We start from the raw sequence: 15,741 nt of genomic DNA, 5'->3' as shown, positions 1-15,741 counted from the left end.
AGACTGGATCCCCCCTCGGGATTTCCTACGTGTCACAGCCAGTGTGACAGCAGGTGAGAGGACAGCAGCAGATGGCAAACAGAAGCGGATGGGACAAGGGGCAGGTGTCACGAGTGTGGTCGCCCCCCTGGGCCGCCCCCTTCACCATCGGGCAAAGTCTGGTGTGAGCTTGTCCTGTTTGGACCATGTCAATGGGGTTGAGTGACCGAAGCAAAAGAGGAAGGGATGCTGTTGTACAGGAGAGCAGTCAAGAGACTCAGCCTCGGGGGCAGGGCATCATCGCTGTCGCAGATGCAACTTCATAAAGACCCTGGAGCGCGTACATCCGAAACTTAGAAATGTGCTCATTTAAACACACACATACACACTCACGCACACGTGCACGCATGCACACGTACACACACCCGTACACACAACTGTCTAGATGATCTTGAGTCCTTCATGCTATCGGATCATGACAGATCGTGCTAATCCCATGCATCCGGTAACACCCATGCGCCAGACATTTGAAGCATTGCGTCTGTGAGCAAGGCAGACACTACCCTTGCTTTTACGGAGTGTGCAGCCTAGACGTTGTACAGACCCTAAGCAAGTAACAGAAACAATGCAATTAATTACTTCCACGGAATGGCCTTCAAAGCTTAAGTCCAAGCCTCCAGGAAAGTAGAGAGCTGTCTAGTCCTGAGGAGAAGGGAGGGCTCTGCTGCTGCAGAAAGAGAGGTTTGAATCGACACCTGAGGTTTACGTGGAGATCACAGCGCAGAAGGCCGGTGTGGCCCCTGGCAGAGACTCTGCAAGTGCAGGCAGGTAGAGAAGGGCTCGCAGCAACTAGGAAGATTCTAACTCTCTGAGGAATATGACTGGATTTTCAGTGTTAAAAGAGCATTTGGCCACAGTGTGTAAACTGAGATGCAGAGGAGAGGTGGAACTAGCGGGAGGGTAGAGGCCACTCCACCAAGTACATAAACACCCACCATCAGAGCAAGGCTGTACTTGGCAAGAAAAACCTGGGGGAGGAGAAAAGAGCGAGACTTTCTGTCCTTAAGGCTACACTTGATTCATTCACTGACTTACTCTTAAGTTACTTTAGGGAAAAGGAAGCTTAAGACATTGTATTAAGCAACAATTCCTTAAAAGGTGGTTACAGATAGGTGTTCGAGTCCTCTCAGGTGATCGCCCTGAGCTACTGCTGTTTGCTCTGTTCTCGCGGGGCCTCGCTCTCACTGGCCATTTATTTCGGGTCCTTCTGCTTAACTCTCCTGTCTGCTTTTGTCAGTGATGCAGCTGACAAAAGGAATGGGACAGAGAGGGGCTTTTTTTGTTTGTTTGTTTGTTTGTTTTTGTTTTTTTGAGAGGGGCTGTTTCTACTTTTGGTTTTTTTTTTTTTTTTCCTCTAAAAGACCTAAGTGTCCGCATTCAGTCCTTGTTTGGGACGGGCATGCGCGGCACACAACTTCCTGTTGCTCTTCAACTCAGGCATGATTTGCACGGCAAAAAACATAATGCGCTGCTCACTGCTAACCACTCCAGGTATTCCCTATGAGACAGGCATGCAGAACGAGGGTGCCGCATCCCTGAAGCACTCCTGTCGGGTGGATCTCTTTGATGACCCCTGCTACGTCAATACGCAGGCTCTTCAGAGTACCCGCGCCTGTGGCTACGCTGGACGGCAAAGCTCAACTCAGCCACAAGGAAGCCCGTGGCACCTTCAAAGTAAGTGCCTTCCCACTACCTGTATTAATGACCTGGTACTGTGGCAGCCAGTCGCCACCAGTCATCGTACATTTGGCGTCTGAGAACAACAGCTCCCCGCATGAGGTCACCTGTCCAAAGTCAAGGCCTTGTTCGGGGTATGACATTTGTTTATTTTTGTGTCTTCACACACACGCACAAATATATGCAAAGGCATTCAGGACAATCTGCAGGAGTGGGTTCTCCCTCCACCTCCTGGGCTGGGGAGTACACCTGCTTGTGAGGCCTGGAGGCAGGTAAGTGCCTTCACTGCCAATTCTTGACTTCAGTCCTTCACCATAGTTAACGATCAATCAGATTTTTGTGTACATGCTAGAGACTTTAAGGATTTATTACATAGTTCCTCTGTGTTAACCCTGACTATCCTGGACTCGCTTTGTAGACTCACAGAGATTCACCTGCCTCTGCCTCCCCAAGTGCTGGGATTACAGGAGTACACCACTACGACCAGTTTAGATAATCCTTTCAACACTGAATTTACCTCTGATGTGTGTTTTTGATCAAAGAAGGGCTTTCAAAGCCATATGATAATCCTGTATTTGTTTCTTTGCAAGAGAAACAAAATGGCCATTATTTCTGTCCTGTTTAGTGGCATTGCTAACTCTAATCACCTCAAATCCCTTGATAAGTGATCTATTCAGCACTGAATGAGATGCTCTGTTCTCCAGCCATTCGTGGGTCAAACACAATGAAGTGAACAATCTTGTTATTATTATTTTTGTCAACTTGTATAGGGTAGTGAGTGCATAAGTAGGAACACAGATAAACAAAAACTAAATAAGCCCAAAGCCTAAAATCATTTGAAAAATAAACATCAATGTTCTCCACAAAATACTGTGCTCAGAGGTTGGTGTGGTATCAGCCTTGGCTTGCTCCAAGGCTGGAGAAGCTGCCCCGAGGAGGCCCCGTGACTGCCCAGGAGGCTTCTGCAGAGCTGCCAAAATCAGCTTTTCAGCCAGGGCAGCTGAGAGTTGAGCGTTTCAAAGGAGATTTTGTTAGGCCTGGCTTTCAAAAGAACCTTAACTCTCTGGATGAAGTGAGCCCTCAGTGTCGGCCATGTGACAGGTGGTCTGTCTTGTGGTAGAGGAGTCAGAACCGTCTTCACACTCACTCTGACCAGGCCTGTTCTCTGGAAGTAGATACTAAGACGGAGGTTGGCATATCAGGCCTTTGTGGGCACCAGTATCTGGATGCAAAGCAAGAGAGTGTGACTGCGCAGAGGGGGCAGCGGAACACACTACAGGCCTGTGCGAGCTTCGGCCAACTCCACAGAGAGCCTGTGTGTTCTGCCAACATTGTCCTACACAGGGCCCAAGTGGATGGGCCTGTCTCGCCCCAAGAATCTGTCTGGATGTGGGCCACGTGAGGCAGGGCAAGCCCTTGGCTGCTGAGTCAGGCCCTGAAGGGTTAGTCTGCTGGAAGCCGACTGCTGGGCGGGGCCTGGGGGTGGGAGGGGAGGGCAGTTGGTTCTTCTTAAAGAAAGTGCACCTCTGTCCACCACAGAGGGAGCGGTGTGAGATGGTGATGGGGTATATGTTTCGGCAGTAAATTCACACGGCTGGACAAGGCAGTGTTAATCCATAGCCAAATTAAGCCCAGCTCAGTTTTGTTCTCACAGCTGGGAACAAGCCAACAGCCACAGCGCTTTCCCTTCTTCCCGCACTGGTGGCCTTCCTTCTCCTAATGCTCCCCCAAGCTTTGTTTCCTGCTAGGAGTCAGTGTGCACAGCTCCTGGGCTCATTGGGGCCCCCATGAGGTTAGTGTCAGCTTGCCATTCCTTCCTCCAAAAATCAGTCCCAGTCCAAATGCAGTTTTTAAAATGTTGGTTTAAGAACATCTTATGATGAGATAGAGCAGTGGTCATTTTTCTACTTACTTTCTCTATAAAATGCCTTAACTAGATCTCCAGCCTCTCCTGCCATCGTTCCTCCTGCTTCCCTCTTGCTTAGCTTCCTTTATCCAGATAAGCATACTGATTTGTTTAGGATAAACATGCACACACACACGTACAGACCACACACATACAGACACACACATACACACAACACACACAGACCACACACATTCACATACACACACACACCACACACACACACACACACACACACACACACACACGCACACACTCAAAGTTCTGACCAGCAGGAATACTCAGTCCTTCCCACCACCTGTAAGCAGGAGGCAATCTGAGGATGCCTTATTGTTCGTGCTGTCAGTGGCAGAGGGGGTCCCCTAGCTCTGCTATAGCTAATAGAAGCTTCCATAACAAAGAACGCTCCCAGATACCGCAGCGTCAGACAGCCTGGCTTATGCATTTCTACCTACTTGTTCAAACCCTACTGTCACAGGACCTGGACAAGGCAAAATTATTATTTTTGACACCTGTCTTCCGTGTCTGCTTCCAGGTGCCTGTGTGGGTCCAGCCAGGTAGGAGAAAGGCAGGAGTAGTGCGTGAATGTTCCTTTAGAGGGTGTGACCTGAAGTAGCAGACATCATTTCTTTCCACTGGAAGACATCACTCTTTTCTTCTCTTGCCACTGCAGAACCAGACACCTTCCTGTTAGGGAAGCCAGAAGTTACTGTAGGTGCCTAGATAAGGCTTAGGGGTTCTGTAGTGCGGTGGCAGGGGGGACAGTATCTGTGGACAACTAGCTGTCTAGGCCTCTGTCTCTGCTATTGTACCTTTCTACCTCTCAAACATCCAAGCGGCACCCTGTACAACATGGCACATGGCATCCAGTGGCTGTGTGTTCTTATCACCTGCCAAACTAACTTCCCTGTCTGCACTCAAACCTGATGGTGGCATGGGAATACATCTACACTGTAAAGTCACGTTCACAAAGGGACAGCAGTCTCTGGAATCCCAATGGGAAGGAATTCTGAAGACTTTGTGAGGCAGACACAGCACCGCTTGCTTCATACCCGGCTCCCATTTGTGAGATGACTCTGGTCCGTTACTGTCTATGAGCTTTGCTATGCCTGCTGGCTTCTTCCTGCCAGCATCCGATGTATGTGTGTGTGTGTGTGTGTGTGTGTGTGTGTGTGTGTGTTTGTGCACGCGTGTGTGTGTGCGCGCACGCGTGTGTGTGTGTGTGTGTGTGTTGTGCACGTCTCTGGAGTCTTACTTCTTTTTAGCCTGTTTCTATGGGCATGAGAGTTTGACATTTGTTTTAGGAGCCAAAACACATAACAGGGCGGCATGTACATTCCTCGGCAATGTGATTTCTGCAGAAACCTGGTACAGAATAGTCCTTGATAATTACTTTCCTGGCCCCTGGCTCTCTGGAAACGTATCCTCCCTCGGGCTGTATGCCTCTGTTAGGTTTGTTGATTGTATTGATCTTGCTAAAGCATGTGGTCTTCTGTTTTCTTTCCTATGTGATTTGTCTCCATTTTTATCCCTACTGTGTTTCCAACGTACATCCTTTGGATTCGTTTTTCTTTTGTTTGGCTTCTGACGCATTTTCTTCTACAGGCTTTATAATTGTATTCCTTCTTGACCCTTTATACTTTATATGGGACAGTGACTCTAGCTCCATTTTACGTGACGCACCTTTCCAAACACTTGTTGATTCCTTCCCTCCCCCCACCCCCCCAGTGCCACTTTGTTCTGGGCTCCTCATCACACTTCCTGTCTTGGGCCAGTTCTCTCTTCTAAGCCACTGTACTTACTACTATATACTAAATTGGCTAATTTTTTTTTAGCAGGCACAAACTTTTTTCTTTATATTACAAATATTTTTCTCTTGGTATTATTATCATTAGACAGATATTACTGTGTAGACCAGGCTGGCCTTATGCACAGAGATCCTGAGTGCCTCTGCCTCCTGAGTGTTGAGATTAAAGGCATGTACCACCATGCCTGGCCCTGAGGTATACTATCTTAACATCTCATCTACACACATTTGTTTGGTCAGAGTTTTCTAACACATTTTCAGACACTTTATTGAGGTATATTTTTACTTTCAGCAACACGAGTGAATTCCTATTATGTAACCTCCTGGCGTTTCTTGGTATTTACAGGTTTCACAATTGAGGAGTAGCATGCGCAGCAAAATTTAGGTGTGTCCCTCAAATCAGTACTCAGCATGCTCTCCTTGCCATCTGTAGACCTGCTGCAGAGCCATGGAGCCTGCCAGCTGTCCAACGTACACGGTCTGGGCAGATGGCAGCAAAGGAAAGCTCTACCTTGTTTTGGTTTCTGAGCTCTAAGCATTGTCTAAGCCAAGTGCAGTGGTGCGGCCCACAGTCCCAACCACAGGATTTCTCTGGGCTATGGACAGTGAGCCTGGGGACAGCTTGGGCTACATAGTTAAATTGTCTCACAAAATGAAGACCAACCTGAACAAACCGAAACTTCAAGTGTCCTTTTGTGGGACGTTTAGTGCCACTTCCCCACTTCACATTTTTGTGCTTATTTTTTTTAATGGTTTCACTGTTTAAAATAGTTCCCACACATTGCTACTAAAGTGCCGTGTAGTGGTCCTAAGTGAAAGAAAACGGTAAAGTGCCTGTGAAGAGAATGCAATCTTACCTCAGTCTGGGCCCAAGGTGAAAACAGGCTTGGGATGCTTGACCCCACCGAGACTTTGTCTCTACAAACTGAGAAACATCTTAGTATAGACGGAGAGGGAGGAAGGATCAGCCCAAGACAAAAGACATGGGTGGGGGTGAGGGGCGGGTGGGGGGTGGAGGAGTTGATGGGGGGCAGGCGTGGTACCTCCAAGTTTGGTCCACAGATGGTGCAGCTTCTTCTGTCAGATAGATCTGCTAGACTCCTGAGAATTACACCAGGGCAACTGCTCCACGGAACTGATACCCAGAAGGTTCCATTCTTGTTCTCCTTAATCTCTTTAGAGTAGTCGGATTGTAAGGGAGGTACATGCCTTTAATAAATTCCTAATAAAGTGAAATTGTTAAAAAAAATTTGGAGCTAACAAGTGCCCTCATGAGAAAAGACAGGTTTAAAAAACCCTTAATCAAGTATGAGGTCTAGTGCTGTTGGCTATGATCTCAGTGTTAACAAAGCACGCCAAACCTTGTATATTTAACCCAAAACCCACACAAAATAAGGCTGTGTGTTAACTGAAGAGACCGTCACGGTCTGAGGTGTGTTGGAAAGGAGACCCCATGTTTCCTGTAGGAGTGAAAGTTTGTTTTCATTAATTCAGGATCTACAGCAACTTTCTGAAGTATGGACTACAAATAGCCAGAGCTGATCCCACTCCTAGTTCCTTGAAACAGGACATGAGGTCACGTGCCAAGGGGAGAATACAGTGAGCTTAGAAAATGGAAAATTACCCTTCAACCATGATAGTCTCCTCAAAGTTTGCATCTTCCGGCTGTATTTTTACTTACAGGACTGTGCTGACTTTTGTAAGCATTTTAAATTCTATAGAACATTTTTTAAAACCCAAAAGTACTGTGGATGCTCAGAGAGTGCAATGATAAAGAGTGGAGTAGTTGAGAGATGAACTCCTCCCCAGCCCTAGCAGTGTACCGAGCACTCCTGATAGCGATCCTGTGATGGCTTTCCAAATTCTGGTGAAGGCTGAGTGTCTACTGCTCACCCCTCTGCTTCTTTGGAAAATGAGCGCTTCCCTCTGCAGCTGCCCACCCATCTCTGTGGCAGAGATGAGCCTACCATAGGTAAGCACACATGCTCCCCCAGTAGCGTCAATCGTCACAGAGGAACAAGACAAAGATTACTGCAGCACTGAGCCGTGCTGGTCAGTGATGAGACCAGAAAGGACTTCTCCGTTTTTATTTCCCAATTTAACATAACTGTTAAAGTTCAAATGAATTGGAGAATCTACCACATATTTTTTATTTCTCTAACAGAATTTCATGCTAAGGGAACATTTGAAATTGCTTAGCACACTGTGTTTTGTCCTTGTCTTAATCTGGGAACCTATGTTAGAAACACTGCAACCCCAAGGCTGGCCCGCGAGCTGTTGACTCTTCAAGATGATATAATGTCTGTTTTTCTTTTGCTTTGTCCTTGTCCAAAAGGCATCCATAATTTCAGGACAAATCAAAAGTGCACACCACACTTAAGCTGCCTGCGCCCTCATGATGCATGCCTGCATGCATGCTCTGTCTCTGACATGACGCATGCCTGCCTGCCTGCCTTGCCTTACACTCATGCAGTACCTGTCTCTGACACAAACACACACGCACACACATGCATGCACACACACACACACACACACACACACACAAACATACACACACACAGGACTGCTCATTAGACGTTTTCCGCTGTGTCCAAGAACAGGCAGCACCAAGGCCAACTGCAAGTATTAGCCAACATCTGGACACACTTCCTCAGGCCTTTTTTGGCAGCAGTGGGGAGAGATGATGATTTGTGGGGCGTCATTCTTTCCAGTCATTAGCTTTAGGCTGAAGATGTTTTTACAAGATATGTTTGCGGTGCTAGCTGTAACTGTCATATCACATTCTTATGTCAAATAGGCATTCTTAAGTAGGGCAGGGTCCCAGCACACTGATATGGGAATTGGGCTATGCATAGGGCACTGCAGGGTGCCTATGCCGACGGTGTCACAGCATGGTGGAATACAAGTTGCACAGTTAGAGCCCAATGCAGTTCTCTTGGTGAGACTTTCCATGGGGCCTGTAAGTGCTCTATTGTGTTACTGAATAAAAAGTGGTCTCTATGCAAGGAGCCTTTGCATTTCAAAACACAGTGCTGGTTTCTATGGTTGTTTTTTAAAACTATTTTTGGTGGATTAAAGAAAAAAAGATTTATTTTAACTTCATACATGAGTGTTTTGCCTGGGTGTAGGTGCATTGCATGCATGTAGTGCCTATGGTGGCCAGAAGAGGGAGCCAGATCCCTTGGAACTAGTTACAGGTATTTAATGAGTCAACTTGTGCGTCTTAGGAACCCAACCCAGGGTCCTCTGCAAGAGCAACAAATGCTCTTAAACTCTGAGCCTTTTCTGTTTTGAGGGAAAGCTTCACTAAGCTTGTCTCAAACTTGCCCAGGCTAGACTTAAAACTCTCAGCAATCCTCCCGCTTCAGCCTCCTGAGTGCTGGGGTTATAGGTGTGCTGTGTACATTTGTTCTGACAGCACTGCAGTCTCTGAGGGACGTTTGTGGGCACTACAGAGCTGGGGCAGCTAGACCAATGCGGGAAACAGAAAGTTTTTTTTTTACATCCGATGCCAGTGCCTTGGCGTTTGTTACTAAAACGCCCAAGCTTTGGAGTTAGGTGGACCTGGTTTCAAATCCCAGGTCTACAACATTGGCAGTATGGATTTGGATAAGTCACTTAGCCCTTCTTCTCAAACCCAATCTGGGGACCCGTATGCTTTTAAAAATAAAATAGCATTAGTTATGTAAAGGCTTTGGCAACTGCCGTTGTAATAAGTGAGAACCACACTGTCATCGTCACCACTATGAGCCGCCGTAGCGCTGTGTCCCCTTGACACACCTGTGGTCTCATGCTCAGTGCTCCTGATTTGGGACAGCCCTTTCTCTAGGAGCCCGGGAAGCTGCCTTAGGCTGAGCACTCTGCTGCCGCGCTTGCTTTCCTCTCATCGCTTCTGTGGTCAGACAGGTGGCTGATCTGACTGATACGAGCCCCAGTGGGGTTAGAAGGTAGGAATGCTAAACTAAAGTGTTTACTAAGAAGAATGTCGAGGTGAGCTAAATTGATGTATAAACTAGTAAAAATAAAAACAATAAAAGCTAAAAAAAATTTTTTTTTTGCTTTTTTAAAGTGAGCATAGTTTAAACTTTCAGTTGTGACTTTACAAAGAGTTTAGAAGGAGCCCCAGTGAGGATCCAGTATTGATGGTGTAGCAGAAGTCAGAGGCCTTGAACCAGGCCAACGGCTCATTGCAGTGAACATTTGCAGGTAAAGCTATTTGGACAAAAGGCTTTACTGTATGACACACCATGACACCAAGCAGCTTCCATGGCAAGTTATTTTGTTGTTTCTTTCTTTTTTTTTAATTTTTAAAGATTTATTTATTTATTATGTATATAGTGTTCTTCCTGCATGTACACCTGCAGGCCAGAAGAGGGCACCAGATTACATTATAGATGGTTGTGAGCCACCATGTGGTTGCTGGGAATTGAACTCAGGACCTCTGGAAGAGCAGACAGTGCTCTAACCTCTGAGCCATCTCTCAAGCCCCTGTTTCTTTTTTAAAATTTAAAAACAAAATTTATTTTCTTCTGTGGTGAGGTTGCAAGGGCAGAGGGAAGACAGGAAGGGACGGGGGGAGATGAGTGGGATTGGAGTGCATGATGTGAAATTCAGAAAAAAATCAATTTTTAGAAAGGTTGTGGAAACATTGTAGAAACACTGTAGATGTTGTTAAGATCCAGGTTCAGCACCAGCTGTTTCCCTGTTGGCATGCGGCCCCTGGAAAAGAAGGGCCCCTTCCCACAGGTCCATCAGCTCTCATGGGCTGATTCCACTTCCTGAAAGAGAAACTCCTGTGTCTGGTAACCTCTTTTTGTGACAGAAGCCAAAAATAATGTTTAAATCCACCACCAAATTCGAGCCTGCCAGGACGTTTTGGTCCACAGTGTTGTTTAAACAGTGCCCTGTACGCTGAAGGAAGACTGAATGGACGGATTAGGGGATAACCTGGTGATATCTCTTTTGTGTTTTGACTTCAGAGGCACCAGAAACTGTGCAGCCAGGAGCCACCACCCAGCCTGTGAGTGCACACTCTTTACCACACATTAGGCGGCAACTGTGGAATGAAGAATGCTTCCATGGCAGGCTGAGCCGGAGGGCAGCAGAGAAACTTTTGGTGAAGGATGGGGACTTTTTGGTTCGAGAGAGTGTAACATCTCCTGGCCAGTATGTACTGAGCGGACTGCAAGGCGGCCAGGCCAAGCACCTTCTCCTGGTGGATCCTGAAGGCAAGGTACGACTGAGCTCTCATTCTACTTCACACTTGGGACCCACAGACAACATTCAGTAGAGGTCAAGGCTAAGCCTTAAACCGGGTAGCCAGAACTAGTGGTGTGGTTAGAATTGGAAGCTACCCTGGAGCATCTTTCTGCCTTTTCTCAACTCAGTTCAGTGGGGCAAGCCTGTAGCCTCGTGAGTGCTAAGATGAAAAGAGTGTGTCACCACCGTCCGACAGAAAAGATTTCTATATGCAACCATATACTAACAAGTGGAATAAACTAGAAGAAATGGACAGGTGTCTAAAAATACACCACACCCCAGGACTAAAGCACAGGGAAAATGGAGGCTCTAAGCATAATAGAACTTACAGGAAGATGGACTCACTAACCAAAACAACCTCCCAAAGAGAACGGCACCTGGCCAAGCTCCTTATCAGTAGCCAGAGAATTAGCGCTGGCCTTCTTTGGTTTTTCTGTTTTTTTGTTTTGTTTCAACATGAGGTTTCTCCATGTAACAGCCCCGGTGTCCTGGACTCTTTGTAGGCCAGGCTGGCCTCAAACTCACAGAGATCTGCCTGCCTCTGCCTCCTGAGTGCTGGGATTAAAGGCGTGCGCCACCGTACCCGGCTAGTACTTGCCTTCTTAAGCTCATGCTGAAAGGAACACTTGATTTGACTTTTTGAGTTGAGAGTTGTCCTGACACCCTGGCCATATTTAGGGTGTATCTTCTCACCTCACGTGATCCGATCCAGTAGTCACTTCGCAGCATGCACAGCTCTTAGCTGATTCCAGATGCGGTCAGGTTGATGACCAAGATCCACCATCACAAACGGGGAGAAGAGGAGGAAACATTGCATGGTCATCTCCATGAATGCAGAAAAGGCATGTGACACAATTGCACACCGCCTTTTTCTGACAGCAAGAAAGCAGAAGAAGCAGATAGTAACAAAATGACACAAACAGCAATAGAAGAAGCACAGTGAATGTGATTTGGGAAGAGTTCACAGCTGACGGTGCATTTATTTATTCAAAATTAGTTGTTTCTACACACAATGAGGACTATTCAAAAGGAAATGAAGAAAATAGTCACATGTCTAATGGCGCCAACGGTAAAACGTACTTAGGGATAAACTCAAGCGAGAACAAGGCACGCTTCTGCAGTGAGAACTGTAAGACAGCGATGAAAGGAGCGACAGAAGACACAGATAAGTGAAAGGACCTCTCTTCATGGGTTAGAAGAGTGAGCGCCATTAAAATGTTCACACCACCCAGAGCAATCCACACGCATAACCGCAGTTCCTGTAAAACTCCTGGCGACACTTTTTTTTATAGATCCAGAAAATCCTAAAATCATGGTCAACTGATACAAAGAAGTCTGGCATAACCAAAATCAATTTTTAAAAATAGAACTGAAGACTTCAAAACATATCACAGATCTATGTTAATGGAAACCGTAGTGTTGACATAAAGGTCTAGGCTGACAGAACAGCATGATGAGCCCAGCGATGAGGTCACATGTGCACTTCAGTCATCTTTAAGACGATCAGGAGGTCTTCTTAAAGCACACACCGGAGACAGGATGGCCTCCACGTGCTGACAGGAGGCTGAATATGCCTGTGCAGAAGGATGGAACTGGATTCTTACACTATTAATCAAAACGAAGTCGAATGGGCCAAAGACTCAGTTGTAAGACTGAGTTAGTTAGTTCCATAACTAAGAAGCTCCAAGGAGAAAAGTGCAGGGCAGGCAGGCGGGGGATCCCATCCCAGTGGTCTGACTGACTTTTGTTTGTTAGGTAAGGTTGTCAGAATGCAAGCATCAAAAAGCAAACGTAGAGAGTGGGTCTGCACGATGCTAAGTGCTTTTGAGCTGCAAGGTTTATAGTCAACCCACGGAGTGAGGTAAACATTTGCAAACTGTGAATGTAATAGAGTTCATATTCAAAACACATTAAGGAAATCCTGCAGTTCACAAAGGCAAAGCAAAACACAGCATTCCCTTTAGGACAGGACAGTCCTCCAGAGAAGAGAAGGCACGCAGATGTGAAGAGGTGCCCAAGACTTCTAACTAATAAGAAATGTGAATCAAAGCTGCCATGAGTTTTCACCTCAAGTTTATTAAGATGGCTATTATCCAAGGCTAAGAAAACAGAAAATAGTCTGAAAATTTCTTAGAAATGTCTACAATGGCCACACAAAGTAGCAGGCGCATGCCTTTAATCCCAGCATTTGGGAGGCAGAGGTAGGTGGATCAATGTGAGTTCGAGGCCAGCCTGGTCTACAAAGTGAGTCTAGGACAGTCAAGACTACACAGAGAAACCCTGCCTCAGGGAAAAAAAAAAAAAAAAAGGTAGCAGGCTCACTTCTGGACAGTAGTCCGGAAGAATGGAAATCACTATCTTTAGGAGAGGTGCGCTTGTATCTAGCAGTGACAGTCCAGTGGCCAAGAAGTGGGAATAATCTCAGAGCTCATGTAGGAGAGGAGAAAGAAGAAATGCTGTAAACGTACAAAGGAATGCTGTTCAGCCTTGTGGAGGACAAGCGTGTCACATGCTGTCCTGTTCTCAAGGATGTTGATTTTGTTAAGCAAAACCCAGCCTGTCCCTGTACAAATGTCACATGATTCTGCTTAGATGAGGGATCTTAAGAAGCCAGACTCCTAAATACACAAAGTAAAATGGTGGTCTGGAGAGATGGGGAATCATGGTTCTGAAAGTAGCATAGTTTCAGTCGGACAAAGTTGGAGTTGGCAGTATTGGACTAGCTGCTTCAAGTCTCATTTAATGGATTTTAAAAAATCACACAGTTCTTAAAAGCTTTTGAGGAGGGGGCTGCAAAGGCGAATGTCTACAGGGCCTGACCAGTATATAAGGAAGCAGAAGTGGGTGATTATTGGAGTCGACAGAGGGTGTGGTTGACGCTCTCTGTTGAACTGAAAAAACAGTCACTGCTCAGCTCTACCTAACTGTTGCCATTCAGAGTAGGGGCCCAGAAGGGCCAGGCTGATTTTTCCAAAAAGCCACCAAATAGAGTTTTCTGTGCATTCTCTTCATTTTCAGCTTAGACTCCTTTAAAACTTCTGGTATAATGACATCTGGTGCATTTGTCCAGAGTGGCTAGTTTGTGGTCTCTGTACTAGGAAGGTTAGCCTAACACCTATCTGCAGGATTGATCAGAGAAGCCACAGTGGAGGGTATGGGGCAGACAGACCAAAACTGGGGGCCTCGGGGTGGGAACTGGGAGATCCTGGACCAGAATGTTGGCTAGAGGGACACGAGGGAGAAGAGACAGAAGGAGTTGGCATTAAGAATGCAGGATTGGGCAGCTACACTGGGATTAGGAAGATGCAAAAACTTCGTTCAGGTCGGAAGGCCTTAGAGAACACAGTAAAGGCATCATCTCCTCTTCCCTGTCTTGTGTGCTTACAAGATCAGGGGCCCTTTCTTTCCTAGCGCTAGTATAATCCTCAAAGCCAGCACATTCCATTACAGATCTCATTATATAATTTATAGTCCATATTCAAATTCTGCCAGTTATTCCAATATGCTGAAACCAATATGCAGGCAGAGCTCTGACTCTCCTGCAGGAAGGTGGCAGAACTATTAAGGAGGTGTGTGCTGGCTGCAGGCCTTCTCTGTCCTGGAGGTTGTACAATCCTCCACATCGGAAGTGACTAAAGCCAATGGTGCCCGGTAGAGAGTAAAGACCACAGGGGGTAGGTGCACGATAGCTAGGAGGACATTCTACCAGTCCATTCCCATCAGCATGTGGACAGTGAACACCATGAATCAGACATGAACGAGCCAGCAACTGTTAATGAAGCTTGCAGGCAGGCAGCCTGAATGCCTGTTAGAAAGGAGGAGGCAGGCTTGGTGTTGAGGCTCCCAGGGGCCTGTGTTTGGCAGAGACGGGGTAATGTGGAAGCACTCCACTCTATGGAAGATGACTGCAATCCTGGGACTGTGCCTGTGCACAAATCAGCTAGATGGTTTCAAAAGTGGCGACGTGATGGAACTCATCAAGCAACAGCACTGCAGAGAGGTGGACTGCTCATCTGGATTGGATGCCAAGTGCTCGCCATTTCTTGACCCTGTAGGGCTACGGCTGTAAAGAGTAATGGGGCACGATAAAATTGTGACTCAAGGAACATAAAATTGAAAAGTACCTTTCCTTCACTCAGATCTACTTCAGGGGCACTCCCCTACCACTGTTTGTGTCTTTTCAGAATTGTTAGTATTCAACCTAAGTATATTTGTGCTTCCTTTTCCAGGTGAGGACCAAGGACCACGTGTTTGATAATGTCGGCCACCTTATCAAATACCATATGGAAAATCATTTGCCAATCATCTCTTCTGGAAGTGAAGTAAGCCTTAAACAACCAGTACGAAAAGACAACAACACAAGACCTTTGCATTCCAAGAAATGACAGCTCCAGGCATGGTGGCAGGAACAGTGACAATTCAAACCTTTTCTCCAGATAAAAAAGAACACAAACCATGAAACATGTCTTTCTTAGAACCCATGGGCTCTTTTATAAAACAGAGAACTAATAAAACATCTTCTGAGTATGAAAATCAGAGAAGGAGGATTTTGGTCCATTTGGAAAGGAGTTATCCATATGCACGGTGGTCACTTTCTAAAGGTCACATTGCATTATTAAAAGCTAAAAGCACAACTACAATTTCATATGCTACAGACAACTTGAACTGCTCAGGCAGTGGTATGTGCCTTCAACTTGATAATCTGGGGACGTTTTCATATGGGGGAGATTAGTTCCAAGTGTCTTTGTGTCCTATAGCTACAGAGCCAGTTGCCAAAAAAGTTTTTCCTTGCTAAAAAAGCAAGAAGAAACAATTTGACTAATAGTGCTGACTTTATTACATTTTCTGTTTAGTGGCACTTTTTGCTGCCATGTTAAATATGATACTGACATTAAATTCAGACTGTGTCTGTGCTTGTGGAACGAAAGCAAAAGCCATTGATGATGTCTTTACTGTCACATTTATTGATTAAAATGTTGGGACCCAAATTCACTGTCCAGCATTCCTCACTCTTTGCTATCTAAAGTCTTCATGTGCAGCACGGGACAAGTTC

The 15,741-nt window shown here is 46.1% G+C and overlaps 1 protein-coding gene across 1 annotated transcript in view; it reads left to right on the top strand.

Moving 5' to 3' along the window:
- Positions 1 to 15,091, top strand: part of Shc4 (SHC adaptor protein 4) — a 92,888-nt gene extending 77,797 nt beyond the window's left edge. Inside the window, exons 10-12 of the mRNA XM_051144534.1 lie at positions 1,531 to 1,713; positions 10,409 to 10,662; positions 14,918 to 15,091. Of these exons, the coding sequence (XP_051000491.1) occupies positions 1,531 to 1,713; positions 10,409 to 10,662; positions 14,918 to 15,073 (593 nt within the window). The 3' untranslated portion in view covers positions 15,074 to 15,091. The remainder of the gene's footprint in view (positions 1 to 1,530; positions 1,714 to 10,408; positions 10,663 to 14,917) is intronic.
- Positions 15,092 to 15,741: the final 650 nt, after the last annotated feature.

This window comes from Acomys russatus, chromosome 4 (genome assembly GCF_903995435.1).
Source record: "Acomys russatus chromosome 4, mAcoRus1.1, whole genome shotgun sequence".
Lineage (NCBI taxonomy): Eukaryota > Metazoa > Chordata > Mammalia > Rodentia > Muridae > Acomys > Acomys russatus.
This window is presented reverse-complemented; position numbering and strand designations above follow the sequence as displayed.